The following is a 24,242-nucleotide window of genomic DNA, read 5'->3' on the forward strand; positions in this document are numbered from 1 at the left end:
AATAATGTCTCTCCACATAACCTGTTTGTTGAGAATACACATGAAAAAATATAAGAAACAGTAGTAGCAAAGAGGTAAAGGTGATCTTGAAGACAATTTGTGGTAGCAACCAATGGGGGGGTCCTGGGAGAAGTCCCACATGCCAATGATGGGTACTCGTCACTGTTCATTGTTACTCAGCCCTGTTGCTCTGTAAGTCATCATGACTCGACTTTGGGTGGAAATCTAGTAGAGTCAGTGTATTTACAAGTTAAGGTACTTTCATGGAGATCCGCCAATGTACGCAAGCAGAACTGTGTGTAAGTGTTTACGGTCACTCTCCTCTCACCTCTCCATTGGCTTGGGAAGACCTGCAAAGGCTGGGAGATTAATGGTGGCAACTTACAAGGTGCAAGTACGCCTGTGTTCTCGAAGTGGTACGGGCAGGAGATGATTAAATTAGTGCATGTGAGTATTATAGAGGTAATGTTGTAATAACGAACATGAAGGGAGGGAACTGTGGTGGGGGGCAGGTGCACTTTATGGAGGTGACAGCTGCAGGGCTCTACACACGCTGGGAAGGCAGCCCTGCTCAGGCCCTCTCGCCCTCGCTGAAGGTGTGTGCTTGTCGCAGGGCGCGAAGGCCTGAAGGGCCTCAAACGGGGCGGGACGGGCCTGGCCGTACCCCGCTGCCAGCGCCGACTCCGGCCCCGGCTCCAGCTCCAACCCGTTCCCCGCCAGCGGCCCACCCCCGCGCGGGCAGGGCCGGGGCTGGAAGTGACGCGGGCAGGCGGGGCTGTGAGGCGCTGATGGCGGAGGCCCCATGTTGATGTCCGCGGTGTCCTCCGCGCCTGTCTAGGTAAGGGGCCCTCCCGGGCCTGGCTCGGGGGGACGGGCAGGTCTGACACCTTCTTCGCTGGCGGCCTCCGGCAGCCGCTGGGGCGGGCGGGGCCGGTAGGCCGCAGGCCTCGGTTCTGCGCCACTGGGAAGCCGTCCTCCCCCGTCCTCCCCCCCCATCCCCCAGCTGTCTTGGGCCGGTCGTAGTCGGGAGGGGAGAAAGAGGGGAGCGGCGGCCCTTGCGGGGAGCGCGGAGCCCGGGCAGCCGTGCTGTGGGAGGCGGCGGGGCTGCCCTCCCGCGCCGCGGTGGCGAGCGCGTTGCGAAGGCCCGAAGCAAAGGTGATCCGCGGCGGGCAGGTGAGGCCGCGCCGGCCGCTGACGGAGCAGGGCGGGTAGGGAAGGGACGGGAGGCGGCAGGGCGCAGGCCGGCCTCGAGGAGCGGGGGAAGGCAGGCCAGGTAGGAGCCGGGGGTGTCGGGTGCCCCCCGTCCCGCCGGGACCGCAGGTGGAGGACTCCAGGAGGAGCTGGCTGGGGCGGTGCGGCTCGTCCTGCTTTTGTTTTTCCTGCCTGACGAGCTTTTCCTCCTTCCGTCCTTTTTGGTGCGTAAAACCAAAGGCGTCATTCAGCCTCCCTGAGGGAATCGCTTGTCATGTCAGTAATGGAAGCCTAAGCATAGCTCTTCCTCCTTCTCCTCCTCCACCTCCCCTCTTTCCCAACCGGTAGCTGTGAGCTAGGTAAGCAGGCACCCAGCATCCCCTAAACTATCCTTGAACTGTAAGTAGATCTCAGCTTCACCTAAGCTCCGGGGATTTTCCTACTGGGGAACAGTAATCCCAGATGATTCTGCTGGTCTGCACGAGTTCAGATTTGTGAATAGTTTTGCTTTGGGCTTGGAAACCAGCCTCCCTTTACTGGTTTCACTAAGGCTAGTACTCAGCTGTGGTAGCTGGCAACTCGTGTGCAGAAATGAATGTTTGGGGGTTTTTTTTGGTGGGTTTTTTGTGGCTTCTTTTTGTAATGTGTGTTTAGAATAAACTATCCAATTTTTAAAATAGACCTATTTAAAAAAAAGTTAAATTCAATGGTTTTTGTTATTAATGCTTTGTTTACTCTTTTTGTACTTATCATGGGTAATGAAACCTGAAACAGTCTGTTTCATGTCAATATTATTTGGCTTCATTTACTACTGAATAACTAAAACCAAATGAATTTGTTGCAGTTCTTTTTTTGTATTTGAATTTGTTGTAATCCTCTGTTTTGAGAGGTGTGGGAGTTTTCAGGGTTTTACTATGCTGTAAAATTTCCTACGCTCTTCTGGACTCTGAACCTAGATAACAGATAGGATTTATGTGTACCCTATTGTCTCTCAAAAGCTGTCTTTTGATCTTTACTCAATTTCTTGCTTGTGTAAGTTCTTGGTTTTGTTCTTTATATCTGTTAGTCTTCACAAGCTTGGCATTTTATCTCATTACTTGTGTTGTTCATGCTTGTGAACACACTTGTGTTGTGTTTTATTTCAGAAAATATGAGCTCTTTGTTACTTATTTTTTAACAGGTGAAAAGAAATTTTAAAAGGCCATAGGAAATACACAGACAGCGTTTGATCTGTGAATTTCTTGAGACTTGCAGTGGCCCATCCCTTTTTGGGCTTGGTTTCCACATGTATCTTTAGTGAAAGTAATATATTATGTCACGTGCTTGGCAGTTACCTCATTCAGGGTGTGAATTTGCTTGGTCAGGATAAAATTACATTTAATAGCAATTGCAAGAATAGGATGCCTCATCTTTCTAGAAATGTGTTAGTTATGTAAGGCCACAGTCCTCCTAATATCAAATGTTTTGTCAAACTTGTGATTGTACGTTGAAATCAAACACTTGAAACTGCTCAGTTGCCCACTTATATTTTTGGCAGACATTGCCGAATCTGAGGAAGGGACGTTCTTGTTCTGCTCATGAAGCATCTTGCATTGCTGTAATTTTTAGCACTATGTATCCTGATTGAGGTGGTGAATGGAAAATGTGATTAAAAGCTTTTGCAGTCCAACTGATTAGTGTTAATCAGTCAAACTGCATGCATACCTGAATGTTCCCGCTATCAATGAAGTCCATTGTTTATGGTAATGAAGCTAAACATGCAGGGCTGGGAGCATATGTGTTACAGTAAGAACAGTTAAAGATGCCCACAGACTGCTAAACAGAATCAAAAGAACTCTTTTGAAGAAGAAGGGGGAAAAAACCCAAAACCGAAACAAAACCCTCCTGTTTAGATAAACTTTCTTGGTTTTTTAAAATGTCTTAAAATAAACTTTGTTACTTTTACGGAGAGGGGAAGAAAAACTTCATATATAAAAATGCTGTGAAAAGCATTAGGCAGTACAGATTCTGAGAAAAGTTTAAAGTAGGGAAACTGTGGATCTTTGTTTCTCCTTCCCTGCCACATCCAGAACCATTAAGAATGTTTCATTAAGTTAGAACCCTGCTTTGTTTTCACACCACCGCTTTTATTTCTCACTTTCTGCCACTGTATCTGAGATATAATACTGGGGGCATTCAGCTAAGCAATGCTTTCGCCTCATCTTGATGTCATCGCTGAAATGACTGCCCTTTTATTCTGAGAGGTGATTGTTTTGGAGTGATGCTGAGGCAGTGTGCTTTGGTGGACTTGGTCTATAGCTATCTGTTTTTGGAACAGAGGAACTAATTGTTAGGTTTCTCTGTCTTGTATATTTCAAATAGATTAATTTTTTTTAACTTAACTCATTTTTCCACTATATTGAAGTAGCAACTTCTACAATTTTGTTACAGATCAATCATGTCATCCTTTCAAGAAGTTCCGTCTTCAGCTAACACTTTGCAGACTTCCAATTTTGCACATGTGATTTTTCAAAATGTGGCAAAAAGTTATCTTCCAAACACACACCTCGAATGTCACTACACTCTGACCCAGTTTATCCATCCTCATCAGAAAGACTGGGTTGGTATTTTCAAGGTAAGCAAAGCTTGTTCTATTGCTGTTTCTCAAATGTTTACTGTCTTCTCTCTTACCAGTTAAAAAAAAATTTTAAAAAATTCCAAAAACAGTAAAAGCTCTCTCATAAACTTAAGTGGAACATCACTTAAGTGATGTATTGGTTCCTGCTATCAGAGTGTGAGTTTTGTAAGAAAGATCAACTGGAGATCAAAACTAGAGGAATGAGTACACTTTAAGTCAGCTGGAGTAAAGGGAAGGTGTGATGTGGTGGTGTCGTGCAGAATTAAATGGAGGTGATTTGAAAAGAGATGCATGGGCACAGAGTGACATTGTAAACAGGACTATATGAAGAGTGTGAGCCAGAGTAAGTGTGAAATGTGTGTGGAAAGAACAAGAACTAAGCTGGAGATATCCTGACCCACATCCCTGACTCATTTTTGTTGTTAGAACGGGCTGAACAGCATAGATCACTAAAATTATTCAAAACTGAGCCTTGAAAAAAGGAGAAGGGGTGAGGCCACATCTAAGTTGCCTCATGTTAGTGATTTGATTTATTTGGGGTTATTTTTAAAAGTTAATAAAGTTTCATTTATGGGATTAGAAATTGATTAATTCTTACATCTGCTTCTATTTAAGACCTTCATCTATGTTTCTTTGTCAGTGTAGCTCCTAGTAGATGATGCTTAACTTCCTTACTTGAATGGTTAATAGAAGTTTTACTTCGGGCTTTAAAGAAGTGATGCTTGGCAGTGGGCAAGGGAGAAAGGTAACAGACTATCTTGGTACTGGAGAACCTTTCCCTTAGAACTGTCCACTGTTTAAGAATGTAAATGCGTGACTGCCCTGTAATCTGCAGATCACCAATGGATTGTTCGTCTTTATTCAAGATAAATTTCTCTTCTGCAAAATAGAAGTGTTGTGCTCTATAACAAAGCAGAAGCATTTTTAATACTATATGCAATGACTATACAGTCCCTAAATTGTGTGAGAGAGGCATTAACTTACAAACAGGCACATTTCTCTAGTGGGAAGTTTTTAAAAATACGTGTATATATATCTTGATTATCTGCAAAGTTCTGACAAATAGTGTAACTGAGCATACTTGTATGTTTAGTTAATGGCATTAATGAAACTTAAAAATCTTTATCAAAACTTTAAAGAGGGTGCTGTTCATATTACACATAAGCATTTCAAAATTATTTAAATGTAACTTGAGAAGCGAATGTTGTGGCTTTGTCTGTTGATCTAAGTGAGGGAGGCAATCAGACAGGACCCTAAAAATACTAATTAGGAAAATAAAAAAAAAACCCCAAACATGAAACAGTTTTTGGTAACTACACGAAATGCTGTGTACAATGTACAGGTATCTTTGATTTCATCTTGACTGTGATGATAGATTTTGTAAACTATTGAGGTATGAGTTTTTATTCTACTTTAGCAGTGGCAGGTAATACAGCTTTGGCAGTCATTTGAGGAACATGTCAAGCTGGCATAAGGTAGTACTACTGTTGAAAGAAACATCTTCTTTTACGTAGGGTGGCTTATTTCTTGTGCTTCCTCTCCTTTATGTGAAACAAGCTCTTGTGTGATGAATCAGATCAGGGAATTGATTGAAGTTAAGACCAACATTTTGGGACTGGATTTTTTAAATGGAATTCCCCAGCTGAATTTCCAGTTCACCTAATTCTCATCAACACAAGGGAAGGAAGCATTGCGAGATGGGGAAAAGGATGAAAATTGTTTTCTTTTTGTGACTATGTCAGCTTCCACTGAGTCAGTGTTATGAATATACTGTCTTAGTATAGTACAGTGAGTTAAATGGAGCCAGCTGTCCAACTGTATCTGTGTCTACAAATATGTATGTGTATGAGTGATGTTTACAGTAAAATAAATTGTGAAAATGTAGTCGTCTTGGGATAGATAATAGACAGAAGTTGTATTATACTGTGATCTGAGTCTAAAAATGGGTGACTTCTAGAGAACTGATTGTTCCTGGACAACCAGCAAACCACCTAGAGGTGGTTTGAAAACTGATGAAACAGGCAGGGGTTTTATCATTTACCTTTCTAAAACATGCAAGAAGAATGTGAAGGACGTGATGCATGTTTAGTAAAGTGATTTTCAGCATTTAAAAAAAAAAAAGGCAAATCTTGACTAATTATGAGAACAATAATTAATGGCCTTCTGTATTGGTCTAGTATGCAAGGGAAGAGAGGCTTCTGTGAGAGAACTTAAAGCGTGTCTTCACTGACTATTCACGTAGAGGGAATAGAAGTCCACCTTGTCCTTCTGACGTGAATAAATTGCTTAGAAAAATAACCTGTTTAAGCTAGTGTTATTTAAACTTTGCCTGGAATTGCACAGAAAGTTAATAGTGAATACTGCACAGAGGGAAAAGGCACCTCATTTAAAAGCAAACAAAAAAATCCCAGCCAAAAAACCCCTAGTGGTGATTTCAGGTTAATATAGAAAATAAGTATGGAATAAGATTTCCTCCCCGCCTTGTGTTGGTTTTGGCTCTAATGTTGACTTTTGTTCCATCTTAGGGGGCAGTGCCTTCAACTGTATTCTGTCCTGTGTTTGCTCAACTGGTTAGCTAAGAATTTTTTTAAGTGAATGGCTTTCATTTAGTTTGCAAGTCCAAGTAGATTTCTTCAGCAGTGATGATGTTTTGAGTAGATACTGGTTATTTGTATCCTTATATTATCCTGTTTGTTTTGCTAGCCCAGCTGTTTGTGCAGCTGCACAGTGAAATGGATCAGGGAAGTGATCTGCCAGAAAAATACAGCCCCTCCTCCCCCACCTTTTACCACCTTGTTTCACAACTGGTTGGTTCTTCAGCTTGATCACTGTGTGATGCAATGGGCAGCCGTACTGGCATCACTGTGATGCAAACAAGTGGACTAAGAAGGTGTGTGGGAGAAGGGCTATGCCTACTTTATTGGCGTGGCTGCTTAATGTGGAATGACAATTGAAGCTTATTTTTCAAATGTTTTGAGAGTTCTGTTCTGAAGAGCAGCTTTTAAGGGTTTGGTTTGTCAGTTTGTTTCCTTTTTAAATGGAAATGGAGCTAATAGTTCCAGAAGCAAAACCTGACTTCATATAGTGACTCTTAATTTCTAGCTTGTGAGTTTTTAAATGTTTCCATAGTATACACTATGTGTCTAATAGACTCTTTTCATTCCATGTACATTTGCATTTGTGATTTTTGTAGTTACCATTAGTGCAGCTTATGTGAAAAAGTGATGTTAGAAATGGAATCCTTGGTAGGAGCCATAAATTGCTTACAAGAGTTTCTTTCTGTGTGTCTTATTGTGGGTATTTATTCATTTATGTATTTATTACATAACTTAATATGTCGGTCTCTTCCACCTGGTATACATTCTTTTTCACTTGCTAGACTTAATGCTTGTGAGTTCATCCCCTCCCCCCCCCCCCCCCGAATGTTTCCAGTTTTCTGTGTCTACTGAGTATTCCACTTCCATCACTGAGTATTGGCTTCTGTTTTGTACTATGGAAAGGTAATGGCTTCAATGAAAGGTACCACAACAGGTTCCTTCATGTTTGCAGTTGTTTATTTACAGATATCTTCTTCTCAAGGATATTTTACAAAGCAACTTAAAATAAGAAGCCAAGGCAAGATGAAGTACTGCTTCTCTGTTGTCTATCAGAGGCATCAGAAAGGTCTTGTTGGGAGGTAGAATAGGTCTAGAACTTCAGACCTGAGCTAGGGATTTGTCGCGTGCAGGATTATGACAAAGAACTAAAATTGGCAAACAAGTAACAGTTCTTCTAAAACTTAACAGATTCTACCAGCTTCTCTGCATATGCTATAGATGAAATGTGTTTTTTGTTGTTCCCAGTGTGATTTAAGTTGCTAAATGTTCAACTTTTGTAAGGTTGAGTGTAAGGCACTTCGTGGTGGTAGTAGATTTAAAACTGTTCCCAAGAAAGTAATTTTCTATTGTTTAGAAAAATGCAAACCCAGTGTTCATAAACTGAAAGGGTAATGTTGCATATAGGAGAATTATTTCAGATATACGAATTTTCTTACAAACTAGGTGTGTCTAAAGGCATACACTACTTTTGGGATTGGACCTTTGGCAAAAAATTGGAGGGGGTGGAAAGTACATTAATGAAGATGATGTTACCCTTCGGAGCAGAAGTTCTGAATATGCAGCATTTTTATTCTTTTTGTATATATTCATCTTTCTTCCTTGTCTCCTACATGAGGCTTAAAAACAGGTTTTGACTCAAGTTTGTTGCCTTTCATTACTGCTGTTTCTTTTTGCATTTGTGACATCCTGCAGGGTCATCTGTAATCAAGTGCCAAAAGATCTTGATCAGTTATGTCCTTGCTTGTTACCAAGGAAAAAAAAAAGTCAGTTTTACAGATAAGTACTGGTCTAGTACTTGGCATGGACATCCTGAGCCTGAGTCCTTCACGCATTTTTTTCTGTGCAGAACCACCTGATGGTTCCTAGTGTGGAGTCAAAGGGGAGAAGGCTTATCATTCTTGATAGATTTCATACGGGATCTGTACTCCCAGAATGATCCAAGCTTCTCTCTGATTAATCGAAATCTGGAGAGGCCCTTGGGGTAGTCCAACTCTAAACCTTTGAAATGAGGAAAAATAATTAATATGTGCACTACATCTGGTTGCAAAAATGGTCTGTCTGGTAGGTGGTCCTAAACTCCAGATGGGGAAGTCTACATCTTGTGACTTTATTTCACAATAAAGTGAAATAGTCATATGGCCATGTGATATTTTTTGCACTTGCAGAAGTGTTTGAAAAACCTGCTTGGCTTTTAGGAAGAAGTGCTTACTCCTCTGTCTAGGGCATATGTGTGTAAGTAGGACTGACAGATGTTCAGTATACAAGGGAGACAGGTTTAATATACATCTCAAAGGCACAAGGAAAGAATGTTATGGGCATAATAAAGATATTGCGTCAAGAGAGTAGCATTAAAGGTGTGGGTGTTTGTGGGGTATAGCATAATACTTTCCTGGTTTCTGAAGATTTAATTTTGCTGAGGCCAGTGTGCTGGAAAGACCTGCAATATCAGCAGGTAATCTTACGTATATTAAGGTAATGGCTTTGGTCTTGCTGTGTCATTAATTAACTATTCCATCAAAACTTTTCAATTTCTCAGTTCTAGTGGGTATATTTTTCAAAGTAATCTACATTACCATTTTTCTAGGATGTTGACTTAAGTTATAGACATGCTTTGGTATTGACTGCCTCAATGTACCCCTAGAGAAGAAAAGGAAATTTTTTCTTTCTTAATGTTCACATTGTTAATATCCACAACTTAAAAATGGTGATCTGATGTTCTGGTAACTTAATGTATGGGAAAAGCTGCATAACTAGCATTGGGAAGATCTTAGTAACTTATTTGAACACAAGAAATGCCTACTTGCTCTGAAAGGGTACTCAGTATTTAGGAGATCACACCTGAGCTACTGTTTGTGCATCAGTGCAGCACTTGTATTTACATGCAACTTAATGTCTGTCTTTTCAATGTATTGATTTATAGCAAACCTCAGAATTAACTTGTCTGTAATCAAAAACCTCTGCAACAGAATTTTAACAGTGGATTTATGGACACCTAAGAAATAGCTTGGTGGTTGTGTGGTATCAAGACAATATAGAAATGTTTTTGTTTAGTACTCTGGCTTATTTAGTCTCCTTTGGACTGTACATAACAGTACAACTTGTGTGAGGCATTTCAATATTCTGATTTTGTAGATTTTTTTTTTTTTAAGATACCAATTACTTCCATATATGCAGATCATGTTATGAAGTATAGCGCAACAGCTGGATGTATTACTGACCACATGCATAATGAAATACAGTTTTTCTGGCATGGAATCATCACTGCACAGCAAGGCATGATAGATACAGGAATGTCTAGTGGAAGTATGACCTGTTGTTAAAATAGTCGGGAATAGAATTATTGGAATTCAGAATGTTTTAAGAATTGCTGTATCCACAAATTACAAATTAGAGTTATTCTGTTGGTTTCTGATTTACCTTCTTTGGAAAGACATGTCTTAAATAACTTGAATTGGTTGTTTTTGTGTGTCTGTGGTGTGGGGTTTTTTGTGTGTTTGTTTGTGTGTGGTGGTTGTGGTGTGTGTGTTTGGGTTTTGTGTTGTGTGTGTGGGTTTTTTTGTTTTGTTTTGCCTTTTTTTTTTTTTTTTGAGAAAAAGAAGTCCATGGCAATGTTGTTCACTGTTTCTATACTAGATGAAGCGAATGATAATCTGGGTTTACCTGATGTTACCTTTGACAAGAAATTTTGATGTTTAATTCCAAGTGTCATTAATTTTCTAAAAATATTTGCTATGGTAGGTTTGTGTGGTCAGAGACAGAATTGGCATAACAAAGTGATCAGTAGCTGGTAATAATTTTGAAGTAAAAGATTTGTGCTAATTTATAGTTTTCATTAAATGTAATAGTAAATGACTATTTCACTTAAACCCCACCCACCCTTTTTTTAATACATTTTCATGCTCATCTCTTAAAGTAAACAGTAACTTTGTTACTCTTTGATCTGTCATAACATTTCCTTGGACAGTCATTTACGTATGTACCAGGTTTTCTTTTAGAGAGTTCATATTGTTTCTATATTTATTTTGATTTATACCTAATAAGAGAGAAAGTTGATCCTATGGTCTAGGCATTCTGTCAATGTCACTTTGACATATTCCTCTGAACTATGAGGTAGAAATACAACCAACGAGAGATGATAATAGATTAGGATCCTGATAGTACCTTGATACTGCAACAAATACCATATGTTCTCAATAGTCCAAGTTAAAAGATTGCCGGTACGTGTTCGTAACATTCAGCAGAGATGGACTTCTCCAGATCTGGGCATGAGAGAACATATTAAGATTACAGCCTTTCATAAAGAGTCTAGAGTACCTTGCAGCCATCTTCTATCCCCAAATGTTTCAGCTTTAGGGCTCCTGCTGTATAACAAGTTTTTATCTCTGTGTGAGCAGCGAGGTCATGTCTGGAGTGAAGTCTTAAATGACTTGGACTGAGGTAAGTCAAAGTTGCATGTGGTATAAGTTGATCAAGACCCAGTAAAAAAAAAACCAGGGTTGTAGCTTTGACTTAATTGTTTACTTAACTTTGAAATGTCTATGCCTTAATGTTACTAAAGTGGACTTAATACTTCAATAAGTATTTTTCCTCATGTCCATGTTCTGAAGTGTTTTGTACAGTTTGATTCTTTCGGAATTGGCATCTACATATCATTATTTGATGATGCATGTGTTCAAAAGTATATCATGTCAGCAGCATGTCAGTGTTAACAATAAACTATAAGTGATTTTGCCCGGTATGAGTGTCACTGCCCCTGGATGTTTTAATTTTTCCATCTGTTAACTGGCTTAGAAGAACTTGTTACCTGTAGCTGCCTTTTGTAGACTGTTACAGGCTACAGTAGCACTAGCACTACTGTGACTTTCAAGTAATGTTACTTGAACTCAGGGTTATGGCACAAACCAAGCCTGCTGTGGAGAAATCACTTCTAGGATACTGGGCCCAATTGCATTTTGCTTAGACACTTGTGTTTTCTGTGGTTTGGGTCAAAATAACTGTTTCTTTCCATGTGAAATATGTAAAGGCTGCTGACTTACTGTTGTCAGTAATAATTATACTGTGTAATGTATGTCCAAAACCTTATCTATTGTCTGTAATTTTGCCTCTTTCAGAGGTAGTTTATTGTTGTCTTGCAGTACTTAGTAATTTGGCAAAGTACCCCTTCTAAACTGTGTAATTTACCTTTTGAATTACAAAAAGGGCATCGTTTTTACTCTGAAGAGTTTTGTGTGTGTGTGTTTTGTTGTTGTGTGTGTGGGTTTTTTTTTTTTGTTTGTTTTTTAATTGGCTCATATTGGGTATTTACAATAAAGGCCCATTGGTTATGCCAAAGTTGGTTCAGCTGAACAAGTGTTTCCTGGGTTTGCTGCTTTGGTCTGCTGATGTTAGTACATGCGTGGTATACGTAAGTAAGACACTCTTAATGCAGCAGAAAGAATACTGCTGTTCTTCCAGTTGCATAACAGCTTTCTGAGGCCAGGGAAGAAAATGCCAAGTGAGCTTCTCTTACAGTGGTGTTTCTTTAAAGCACTCTCTCTCAAGATTGAGTTGACTGACTTTACCAAGGCATTATAAAAGGAAAGAAATTGAACAAAATAGAAAAACAGAAAAGGGTTTCTTTTCCATGTTCATCTGAAACTCAAGAAGTTACAAATGAAGTTTGAAATAATTTTTACACTGCAAACACTGTGCAGTTGTAAGGCAGAGCTTTCTTCTTAGCAAAGCTTACATTCCTTATAAGATGAATCAGATGAAAATTGAAGGAGGTACAGTGAAATAAAATGGTTATTATTTTTCCTCAGTAATATATTTGATAACTCATTATTGGCATACAGACAGGCACACAAATTGTGCTCCCCTCTATCCCCCCATTTATTTTTCTAGTCAGCTAATTCTAGCAATTTTGTGGAAATGTACTGTGGGTAAAATGTAAATATGGGAAAGCTAATTGCACTGTGTGGCATTTCAGTAAGAAAGCAGCTTGTATATGTGGGGCAGCATAGAAGAATAAATAACTTCCATGATGACTACATACGTATTTATTAGTAGAAGGAAAACCTGTCTGGTATGAGTATTGCGGACAGTTGGCTTGTCCCTACTTGCCCAGCCAAATTGCAGAGTACTTGGTGTTAGACATCTTCGCCTTTACCAGACTTCAACATTTCCACTGTAGCTACAGAGTTGGTTTATATAACTGAAAACTAGTTTATGATGTCCTAAATAGAAATAAGCCTTTTTGCTCAAAAGTAGGAGGTAGGAATATAGTGAACGGATTATTCTGTAAAGGCCTATTAAAGCTTTCCATTTTATGGAGAGTGAATTATATAAAGTGAGGATTGTTTGAGTAACACATTATTTGTACATAATAATCTGGATATGCCATGTTTGTAGGAGATGTGGTATTTAATCATGTGTTTTTGGTTTAAAAATCTGTTGAGAAGGTAAAAGTAGGATTTGGTTTCTGAGTTATTAATGTGTTGGCTAACCGCTGGAAAGCAAGAGTGTTGGAATTCATGCACAGTTTTCTAATTTCAAAATGGATTTCTGAGTGGAGTTTGTGAGAATTAAACGTAGAGAAATGGAGAAGATAGAAGAATGTGTTAAATACCAGGTTATTAGCAGAGACATTATTTCTAATTCTGGTTATAATGTGGATTTTTTCCTGTTGGTTTAGGAAAGTTGCATCATCTAAGTCTGATTTGCTCTTTTGTCTAAGAAATAAGGATATTAATATTTTTGAGATTTTAACTCTAAGCAAAATGTTTTTAGAGTTTTCAGTGAATTCCTTAAAAAGTAATGGTATCAGCAGAACCAGTCAATGCATCTGATGATGGACTTGAGTTCAGAGTTCACAGAAATCTTTTGTGTAGTTTCACAGGTCATTCTCCTTTTTCCTCCTCTGAACTTCAGAAGGTTTTGTGCTGGAGTTCTTGTGTAATTTGTAATGTTTGTGTCTGTCATTACCCATGCCAAGTTTTTAAATTAGACCAGTAAACTGTGCCTCTTGTACTCCTCGTGGCTCACAAGGTTTCACAGTGTGTCCCATTGAAATTCCTCATTTATTTAAGATTTCTGATGGTAAAAAGGTATTAGTGTGCATTTGTCTCAGCTTTAGCACTTTGATTGGAACTTGGTTTTATGTTAGTAGTTGACAATACTTTTTATTTGGTGTGTTTTCTTTTTTTAAATTGGTATGTGAAGTTATTTTCATTAAAGGAACTCCAACTGAGTTTTTGTACAGCAACAAAGTCTGTAGCTGTTTTGATCCAGATACTGTTTCACTTGAGTTGCTTTCATTTTGAAAGTCTTATTGTAATTTTTTTAGTACTCTTTTCTTTTTTTGAGTCAAATGCTCTTCCAGTTAACAGTATCAATTAAAAAGGAGAAAGCATATTATAAAAGTATTTGTATCTGGGTTCTTTGTATGCCATTTTAGTTAGCATTCCAATGAGTGTGGTGTGTTTGTTTTTTTTATTTTTTTTTTTTTTAAACTTTGTTTTCACATTTTAGTACATCAGAATATATTCTTCATTGCAAAATAGGACTGTAACTTCACGTGAGGCCTAAACAGGAATTAAGTATGGATTTCCACATCTTTCCCCTCATTTCCAGTTTTGTAACAGCTTTTAAGTTCTATTTATTAATGTAAATAAATATGCTTGCAGCTTGAGTAGTTAGATCATAAATTTTTAGAACTTGGTCAATAAATGAAGGGAACAAAAAAATGAAACAATGTAATTGAAGACTTGATTTTAAATATACTTTTATAATGGCTATAATTTCAGTGACTATTCTTTTTCATTGTTACTGAAGTACAAATACAGAAATGAAATTTGCGAATCTTTCTTACAAACACTTGTGTGCTTTCTGTAATGCTTTAATGAATACAGGTGCTCACTGTTAGTCATATCAGCTGTTTTGGCAGTTGAAATGGTCAAACTCTTGTTCTTACAGGCCTGAAGTTTTTTCTCTGATAACAGTAAAAGACTTTGCAATTTATCTGTCCTTGTTTTCTAATGCATTGTACCAGTGCTGTTGTTTCTCCATTTTTCTTATTTTTTTGAATAGAAATAGTACTGCAAGATGCTAGAAAATTAAATACTTAACCACTTATTTCCATGTTCTACTTTGCTGTAAAATTTGTTAGGGGTTTTTTTTGTTTTAAACTTCGAGGCAACTAGAATTTGAATGATGTGAAAAAGGAAAAACTAACAGACACAAATTTGTGATAAAAGTTCTATGGAGCATTCAAATAGTATTTAAATAGTAGCATCTGCATTTATTTTTAACATGAATTCATTTTCCAGTAGACTACTAGAGATAGTCTGGACTCAAACTAAAGCAGCAGCCCTGCTTCTTTCTATTTTCATGCTGAGGGCTTCTCAAATATTGGAGAATGTCTCTGCTTCTACTTGTTAGAGTGATTTCCATTTCTAACATAAAGTCTGCATTTGAAATTTTTCTTCTACTCTGTTACTGTTCAGGGATTTTCCTGGAGACTCCTGCATAGATAAGCTTGCAGATATGAATAATCAAAATAGATTTAGGATTGGATTTTTTTTCACAGAGCAGATTCTATGTTCCTGTTGTTTAAGTGCAAGTACAGTGGGGTCAAAGAAGCCCCATCACCCCAAGAACTGGAGCATCAGCTGCAAAAGGTTTTGCAAGGTGGCAGGATAACCTTTATCTGCTACTTGAACGTTGTTCTATGGAGAAAATATTTCTGAAAATGAAAGACCAGGATTAATTTATCTGCTTTTAACTTAACAAAGCTTACCTTTGAGTTTTCAAAGTATGAAATTAAGGAATATGCTGGCCAGGGAACTCTCTTTAGTCTGTGGTCAGGTATCGCTACCTCTAAATTCTATAGCTTTCACAGAAAGTGGCATTTAAGTAACCGCAATATGCAGTTTCTTAAAACTGTGTATGCAAAAAGTAAATACCTTTGTTGTTTTAAAATGTTCTCTCAGTTTTTCTCCAGTGTACACTACTGATTGATACTATTTACCCTGTGCTAACTGTATTTAACAGCACCTACCTGTTGAACCACCTGATTTCTTGAGTCCTGCACTATTACCAGGAAGATGCACAAAGCACAAATTCTTATGTTTATGAGAGAAGCTTCAACTTGCCCTTTTTCAGTATGTCCCAAGCAGAATTGTATGGGCCAGTTGCTGAAATGGTCTTTTTAATTAAAAAAAAAACAAACCACCAAACAACAAAGAAACAACAAAAAAGACAACAAAACCACCTTACATGGATATTTGCCTTAAATAGCAATTTTTCTCCTGTCAGTGTAGTCCAGGTAAAGTCTTCACAACAAATGGGTTCTTGTGGGGGATCTGGACTCTTCTCCCCCTCCGGAGACTAACCAGGAAGATAGTCTGTATTAATTGTCATAAGTTTTGTTGCTTTGATGAGCAGTCAGAGAAACAGTCTAGCTTTTCTGATTCCTTTCATTTAAAATGAAAATATCTTTTCCAAGCTCATATGCCCGATGATGATAACGATGCTGTTCATTTTGTTTCCAGAGCTACAGTGCTTTGTTTTGTTTTTCATATAAAATCACTGTGGGGCTATTGACAAGTATTCCCATCTTCCTTGTCATCATTTTCACTTTTTGTTGATTTCCTCTGTAGCTTTTGCCACTAGTTTTCATTTATCTCAATTTTTATTTCCTTTCCCTTAAGCAGTCTTAAAATTTCTTTTTATAGTTTTAACCCTATTTTTAGGCAACTGTTGGTTTTCCTTCTGAGCTGAAAGAAGTATCTTTGTCAAAGGTCACATTTAATATCTGTGATATTATAATCTGTTGCCATAGAGAAGGTTATGACCGTGTAGGAGTATTTTTGTATTTCTGAACCACTGTGTGCTTCATACTGGGCTTAGTAAAGAGAATATTGTCAAAAGATATAAAGTACTAAAATAAAGGTTTCATTAAAACCTGTTGATAGAGGTGGGGTTTTTTTTTGGTGTTGTTGTTTAAAGATCTAGATTCTAGACGTAAAACATCCATTACTTAATTTTGGTTTTATTTCTTTTTGGCATATCATTACTTTGGTTTTGCTCTTTGTTTCTGTCAGCTAAGAAATAATTCTATGGAAGTTAGTGATAATTTTGTTAAGTAGGAAAGACATTGAATAGTGTTACTAAGTTAACTTGCTTTGCTGCAGAATACACAAACTTCCCCCTTTCAAATGTATGCAACTGCAAGGAAGATGAGATTTGTCCATATCTCCTTCTCTGCATTGTCATGTTTTGACGTGTGCAACCTGTAGCAGGGAAGACCCTTATCTTCTGAAATCCTGTGCAGTGAAAAGAGCCATGGGGTAGTCCACACCTACTGGTAACTTGCATGTGCCCCATTAAGAAATCAATGGATTCTCAGGATCATAAGAGTGTAAGACGGGGAGCTTTGGCAAGGGAAGCAGATAATGGGTGACAAGAAATAGAGGGAATTGCTGGAGAAAATATGTGCGGGTTAGACTTCCTAGGGTATTGCCAGTAGCTCTCGATGTGTCATAGTTCTTTCTTTACCAGTAACCAACAGATTAGAGTCACACTTGAAAATATGGTACCTGCTGAGAAACAGGCCAGGAGAATTATTTGTTCTTTACATAATTACTCTTTTTGTTTGTATCGGTATGACTAAAGTTTTACATGACCTTAAAAAAAATCCTTATGTGGATTACTGTTACAGATAAAGTATTCATAAAAATAACTTTTGGTTTCGGAATAGATTATTAAATTTACAGAGCAATATGTGATATCTAAAAAAAAAAAAAAAAAAAAAGCTACAATCCCAGAGAAAAATTGAATCAGAAGTTGAGTTGATCTCAGAAGGGACCGTTTTTGTTTTTATATTCATGGGAGTTTGCTCCCTCTCTCTACGTTTTCCAAAGTGTTAATTATCAAAAGGAAGGATGTTATTTTACTCAGGGAAAATAGCATCAGAATCAGAGTGTGTGTGTGTTGTGTGGGTTTTTTTTTTTTTAAGAGAAATGAGTAGGATGAAAAGATTACTTCAGTTCTGTACAGTATTTGTTCTGGACATAATAATTCAGTTTCCCTTCTGAAATGAAGAAGAACAAGATGGGGACTTTTCACTCATTGAGAACTACATTTAAAAAGCTATCTCCTTGCTTTATTTTAGGGCAGCAAGTAATGGTATATGCTTCCCTTTTCTGAGGTAAAAGCAGGTTCAGCAAAAAAGGGGTATTAACATCTGAGTTGGATTTGAAGACATGGCTAATGTGAAAATTTGAAAAATGTTTTTCCTGTGAACTTTTATCGAGGAAAAATTGCTTTCACCCCCCCTTCAAGTTAACTGGAGGAGCTTTCCTTGTTATTTCTGAGATATTTAACAGTGTGGGAATAAAACACCAGGAAATCTCATTTCATTCATATCTTTAAAAGCTCCTTGATAGGAGATATCACAGAAATCTTCAAAATCTTGGCTAAGAATAAGCTTAAGATGTAGTAGGTGATTCCATTCTGGTGGATATGTCAAGAGTCTGCATTGCTGCTCTCTAATGAATGCTGCCTTGAAGTGACTGTAGTTAGCAAAATGAAAATTTCATCTGGTTTGCTGTTGTTCATCCTTGTTTTTTAAGAATATAAAAAAGGCCTGGTCATCTCAGACCAGTTCCTTTTTTCCAAACATTAGCTTTTCCCACACTTTTTAATACCAAGTGAAGAAGTATAACAGGCAGCTATGGAATAATATCTTCAGAATTTTTTTTACTAATGCTAAGTATTAATTTTCATATGTGAAATGTATACCTGTATACATATATCATTGCTATTGAATTACTTTCAGTTCTGCTTTCTCATTGCCTGTCTAAACATCTGGTTTCTTTTTTTCTTTTCTTTTTTTTTTTTTTTTAAGCTAACAACTCCTTAAAAAAACCAGTTCTTAATGCTTTTAAAATACTGTTGCAATGTATCCTTTATAAAGGAGGATTTGGTATGAACTTAAAGTTTAGAAGTCTTGTTTATTGAAGTAATAGAAATCATGACTGGTAGCTTCATCTTTTTTTGGTTGTTGGGTTTTTTTTGTGGTGTGTTTGTTTGGTTTTTTTTTCCGTTCTCCCTCTAGAAATGCTGTCTTACCTGATAGAAATTGGTAGACAATTTGTCCCCTTTCCTCTTCTTAACTCTTCCAAGACAGTATACGCAGTTACTGATAAATCATACTACACCTAGGATTTGACAAGGTTTTTGTTTTGTTTTTTTTTTTTTTTTTTTTTTTTTAAGCCAGTGGAATAAGACAGATATATTTGTTCATTTCCTTTACTGTTACATTATTATTAATATCCATTGCTTTACAGTAGTTGCTATGGGTTTCAGGTTTAGATGCATGTATTTCAAGCTTGTTGGAATATGTTTCTTCAGAGGACAGCTTTCCTTACTGTACAGAACTGCACTCTTATGAAAAGTCTGAAAGCAGATGTTTATTGAAGTTAGTAGGAAGACTGCACCAACTTAGCTGAGTGAGGTTTTCATGCAATTTTTTTTTTTCCTTGCAAACATAGCATGTATGCATGGAAGAATTAGCATTCAGTGTTGCAGAAATTGTCTAAAAAGTGCTAGTTTAGCCCTGTCAAATTTGGCCTTTTCAGTGGGAGAGTGCTATTTTTTTCATTCCTCCTTTTTGTTTTCTGATGAACCTGTTGGATTGTGGACACAAAATAGTCAGCATTGGCAGAACTTACACTAAGAAAATCTCACTATAAACTTCAGAATTAATCTTATTGTATTTTTAATATACTAATGTGTATCTTTATAGAAAAAAAAAATAAATCTACCAAATAGTAGTTTAATGTATAGTGAAAACTGTCTGGTGTTTTAATTTATATAGACCCTTTTATTGCCTTAGACCCATTTATTGCCTTAGGTAACAAGCTTAATAAAATTCATGCTAAATCTTTGACATGCTTGTTAAAATATTCCTGATTTGTAAACATTGTTAAGTATCTTTTTATTGGATGTTGAAGCAGAAATATGCGTATTACAGTATGTTGTAAAGGCCAGACCATGGTATCTTAACTGTGTATAACATTCTTTTGCATAATGTTTTCTCTTTCTTTTTTTGTTGTGGTTTATTTTATTTTAGGTTGGTTGGAGTACTGCAAGAGATTATTACACATTTCTTTGGTCACCTATGCCAGAAAATTATGTGGAAGGATCAACTGTTAACTGTGTGCTGACTTTTCAAGGTGAATATAAAGCAGCCTCTACCTGTATTTTCCAGCCTACCCAGCTTTTTAAGTACTTATCTGTTCATTACAATGCTGAGGGTTTTATAACAGTTCTAGACTTTTACAAACATAAATTGGAGGAGAATTTTCCAGACTTCAGTGTGTGAAGTTCAGCCTTATTTTAGATGTCAAGGAAATTCCGAGGGCAAGTATGTGACTTAGTATGTTTTTACATAGTAATGGACAGTATTCATGACTGATAGTTTCTAGCAGAGCTTCTCTTTCTCTAGAGTTCAAATCCAGAAAATGACTTTGTTTAATCATCAGCAGGATTTTTTAATCTTGGCATCCCTCAATGCATTGTATCTTTACATTGTCTTTAGTCTCTGGACTTAAAACATCATTCTCAATGTAAAGTGATTCTTGTGAAAGAATAAATAATGTAGATGGTGGTTTGGTGAAGGTTCAGAGTTGTCAGAGGGTAGCAGAGGACCTTTTGACAGTGAGGAATTGATGAAAATGACTGGAGTTTTTAAGAAAAGAATAAAGAACAAAACAGAAAATGTTACACCACTGTTCAAATCTATAGTATAACTGCATTTTCAACACTGTGGAGATCAGATCCTCTCCCTCCCCTTCACAATCTCAAAAAAGATCTAGTAGCACAAATGAACAAAGTGCAACAAGGAAGATCAAAATTAAGAAATGGCTTCTGTGTAAAGGTGTGGAGTTACAAAGATGACAGAGCCATGCTCTTCTCATTAAATATAAAAAGGGACAATGGCCATGGATTATGGCCTGGGAGGCTTACGTCTGACATTAGGAAGAACTTCTTTACCAGGAGGGAGTAGTGCAGCACTGGAACAGGTATCCCTGGTTTGGAAGGATGGGAATTCCACACACTTGATTAGACACAGCCATAGTAGTCTCAGACTGGTGCTGACAACAGTCTCGAGTGGGAAGTTGGACTATGTGACCTTCAGAACTTCCTTCTGTCAGGTTTTTCAGCCTGGGAAGGGGAAATAATGGGAAGTTACATGTCTCTAGAATCAGCTACCCATGGCATGAGGGGATTATCCATTGTTCATATTTAAAAAAGTAGGAGCCATTGATGTAAGCTACCAAGTGACAGGTTCAAAACGGAGATAGAGATGATACTTGTGTAACACAGTAAATGTGCAGAACTTCTTGCCAGAGGACATTACAAATGTTAAAAATCTAAATGCATTCAAAGTTGCATGTAGAAAGAGCACCTCCCTTAAACTTGTTTAATGGTTTCCTGCTTACTAACAGAATTTTATGTACCATCTTATGTTCTTTTTTACTTCCCAGGGTTGGCTTTAGTCTTTGTGTGTGTATGTGTGTATTGCTTGAAATATATAGAAAAATACTAATTGAAGTCCTGAAATAACTATTGTGTTATCTTGTCTTGTTAAAGCTGCAAATAGTGATAGCTTGGATGAATTCACTGTTCTTTCTCTTACCCCAAGTCTTTTTTTCCTGGTACTTTCAATGATGATCATATTCATGTGATCTGACCATTTTATAACCTTGAAATCTGTGAAAAGTATGTGTGGTCTGTAGGAACTGGAAGGAAGTCATTAGTTTCTTTTACAGTTACCAAAATTCACTGAATGAATGAAATTGGGTTGGACTGCAACTAAAAGCGACCTAGAAGCCTAGGACTGTACATGCCATTATCAGTCCTTTGTACTTAGTTTTACCACACGTGAAGAGACCAGGTAACTCTGTCCCATCTGTTACATTCCATGCTGACAGTCCACCACTTTTATAGAGCTGCCAGATTTAATCTCCATTCAGTCAGCCTCCTGGTTGTGTTTGGCAAGATATTTTAGTGCTGCTGAGATGAGATCAGTAGAGCTTATAGGAGCTTAATTAACTGAGATAAATAGTAAATGTTGTGCAGCATGGTTTAAATTTTTTTTTAATGATCAAGTAGGTGTGCTGGCAGAAAACAATGCGGAGTCTCTTCTCTCTAGTACATGTTAGTTACAAGAAAAAAGACTTCAAGTAGTTTTAACATCATTTTGTCTGAACCAATATTAAAACTTGCTGGAGCTGCAAAGTAGATTGTTCTGAATTTGTTTCTGCATAGTGTCACCTTATTTAAGCATTGAATCAGGTAAACTGAACTGGAGTGCTATATAGGAAAGTGTAGTCAGGTCCAAAAGCACAGAATCCTGATGTTTTGAAATTGAGATACTATTCCCTGATACCGTTAATAAAGTGTAAGACTAATGGAAACATGAAGTGCTTGATACAAGTGCTGTCCTTACAGCACATGTAATGTTTTACCATTTGTAGGAAAAGTAGCTAAGAGTACTGGGAAAAGTCTTCCAGGAATCTGGAATAAAAGTTGGTGAATAGAAATTAATGATAAAGTTAAAAAGGGAGCGGACTGAATTGTGGTGAAATATGAACAGAAATTGGTGACATCACCTGCTGGATTGAACATTAGGTGAGGATTTATTATGCTAGTATCATACTCAAGCTGGCTAGGGTATCTGATAATTAAGTGTTCTGAATAAAATGAGTTGGTTTTCTTACCATTAAACTGGGTAAGGCGTGGTTTCTTGCATTTACTAATAAGGGTAAAAATCTCATTAGTTCTGGACATGATTGTTTAACATCCACGATATTACCATACGAATCCAGGTGATGTAAGAGGCTTGAGGTTGAAGCTTTAGTGGGCAACAGTTCAGTCGAATAGTCACACAAATTCTTCTGAAATAATTTGCTAGCAGCATGCAGTATTGCATAGCTACAAGAACGATAATTTATTCTTACTCTGCAAAGTCTAGAAGAAATTTTTTTTCAGTTTTGAAAAATAAGCTCTTTTTTACCACGCCCACCCCCCTGCCTCCTCCATACTTGCAGCTTGTTAACACTGTGTCATCCATTCAGAGCATTCCTGTGCTTTGGCATTTAAAAATAGCAGAAGTAAATTGTGGTTACTCCACAAAAAACATGCAAAAAATTGAACCTGGTAAAGTTGCAGATGTCTTGTCATTGCATGTTATTGTCTTTGTCTGTTGTCTTTGGTTGTATAGGTATTCCAAGGCCAAAAAATTGCTTACTCTCTGTTCTGTGTTTGTATAACAGTTACACAGTAACGTGGTCCTAATCCAGCTTCAGGCCATCTCATTGCTAATAATTCTATCTGTTTCATAAAAATATAAACAGCAGCTATTACCTTATGTAAGTAAGGTGATGTGTACATATAGCACCTATTACCTGACACTGTTTTGGCATTTGTCTTAAAAGCTAGGAGAAATTGTTGGGGGATGAAAGTTACTAAATAGGATGACTTTTCCTTTCTGCTGTTTTGGTGATTTATCTGTGCCTTACAAATTTCATACTCATTACCTCAGTAAGTCAAACATGATCTGATAACCTATTTCCAGATGGAGACTTGTATGTTTGTGTAGAATGTTTCTTCAAATATGAATTTATTTTGATAGGGTATTATCTACCAAATGATGATGGAGAATTTTACCAGTTCTGTTACGTGACTCATAAAGGAGAAATCCGTGGAGCAAGCACACCTTTCCAGTTTCGTACCTCTTCCCCTGTTGAAGAATTGCTCACTATGGAAGATGAAGGAAACTCTGATATGTTAGTGGTGACCACAAAAGCTGGACTTCTTGAGGTTTGATTCAACAATTCTTAAAATGTTATATTCTTATTTATATATACATACACTCACAGGATATAGTATTGAAGAACAAACCATGAGGAAAAAACCTACATATGTATGTGTAATGTATATATTTCTGGTTTGTTCTCCAGTGTTTGATTGGAGTTCAGAACATTTGCAGTTTAAATGAGTAAAGATTTTAAACTGGTTACAGGTATGGTATAGCCCTAAGCATAGACTGGGAAACCATAAGAGAGTAGATAGTTGCCCGTTTCTCACATCTGTACCCTCCAACTAACTGGAGGCGGGGAGATACCCTTTGTGTGAAATGGTGCTCGTTGTAAGGAAAAAAAAAAAGGAACCAGTGTACTTCTATTTGTGCACAAGTGAAGAGCTCTGGAAACTAAGCTGAATAACTGCAGGTCCCTAAGTATGTTAGAATAGCTCTTGTTTTATTTAAAGCAGTGTTCCCTGTGTCATGTTCTTTGCTAGGTGGATGTGGTTAGGCTTGTATGCTTACATCCAGAGTCAAGATGTTTCCATTTGCTTGTTGATACTTTGTAGGCTGAAAACTACTTAAAAAAACCCCAAAACAACAACAACAAAACACCCCTTCCCCCCCCAAACAAAAACACACCCAAACAAAAAATCCCCCAAACCAAACCAGCTTGATTGTATGAGTTGCTTATTGGAAAATGGCTCAGTACAGTTTCCTTACCTTGCTATCAGACATTTTAGCCTTTTGTTAGTTGTGTCTAGGCACATACATGCATGTATTCGATTTACAGTTTTCAACATTTAGGGATAAGAGACGTAGTGCAGAGATACATCTGGGATAGTTTTGCCTTTCAGATATGTACTCATAGTACTAAAATTAAAGTATGTTTTTCAAACCTTTTTGATTATCTTGGTTTGTAGAATCATAGAATGGTTTGGGTTAGAAGGGACCTCTAAAGGTCATCTAGTCCAACCCTCGTGCA

General features: G+C 37.4%; 1 protein-coding gene across 5 annotated transcripts in view; it reads left to right on the plus strand.

Annotated features, from left to right (window-relative positions):
• The first annotated feature begins 727 nt into the window (after positions 1 to 727).
• Positions 728 to 24,242, plus strand: part of TAX1BP1 (Tax1 binding protein 1) — a 65,941-nt gene continuing 42,426 nt past the window's right edge. For 4 of the 5 annotated variants that reach the window (XM_075493065.1, XM_075493068.1, XM_075493070.1 and 1 more), the window contains exons 1-4: positions 728 to 838; positions 3,622 to 3,805; positions 19,520 to 19,622; positions 23,087 to 23,274. In XM_075493065.1, the coding sequence (XP_075349180.1) occupies positions 3,629 to 3,805; positions 19,520 to 19,622; positions 23,087 to 23,274 (468 nt within the window). In that variant the 5' untranslated portion in view covers positions 728 to 838; positions 3,622 to 3,628. Of the gene's footprint in view, positions 839 to 1,032; positions 1,174 to 3,621; positions 3,806 to 19,519; positions 19,623 to 23,086; positions 23,275 to 24,242 lie in introns of those variants that run through there. The other variant, XM_075493067.1, reaches the window with a different exon arrangement.

Source organism: Mycteria americana, chromosome 2 (genome assembly GCF_035582795.1).
Source record: "Mycteria americana isolate JAX WOST 10 ecotype Jacksonville Zoo and Gardens chromosome 2, USCA_MyAme_1.0, whole genome shotgun sequence".
Lineage (NCBI taxonomy): Eukaryota > Metazoa > Chordata > Aves > Ciconiiformes > Ciconiidae > Mycteria > Mycteria americana.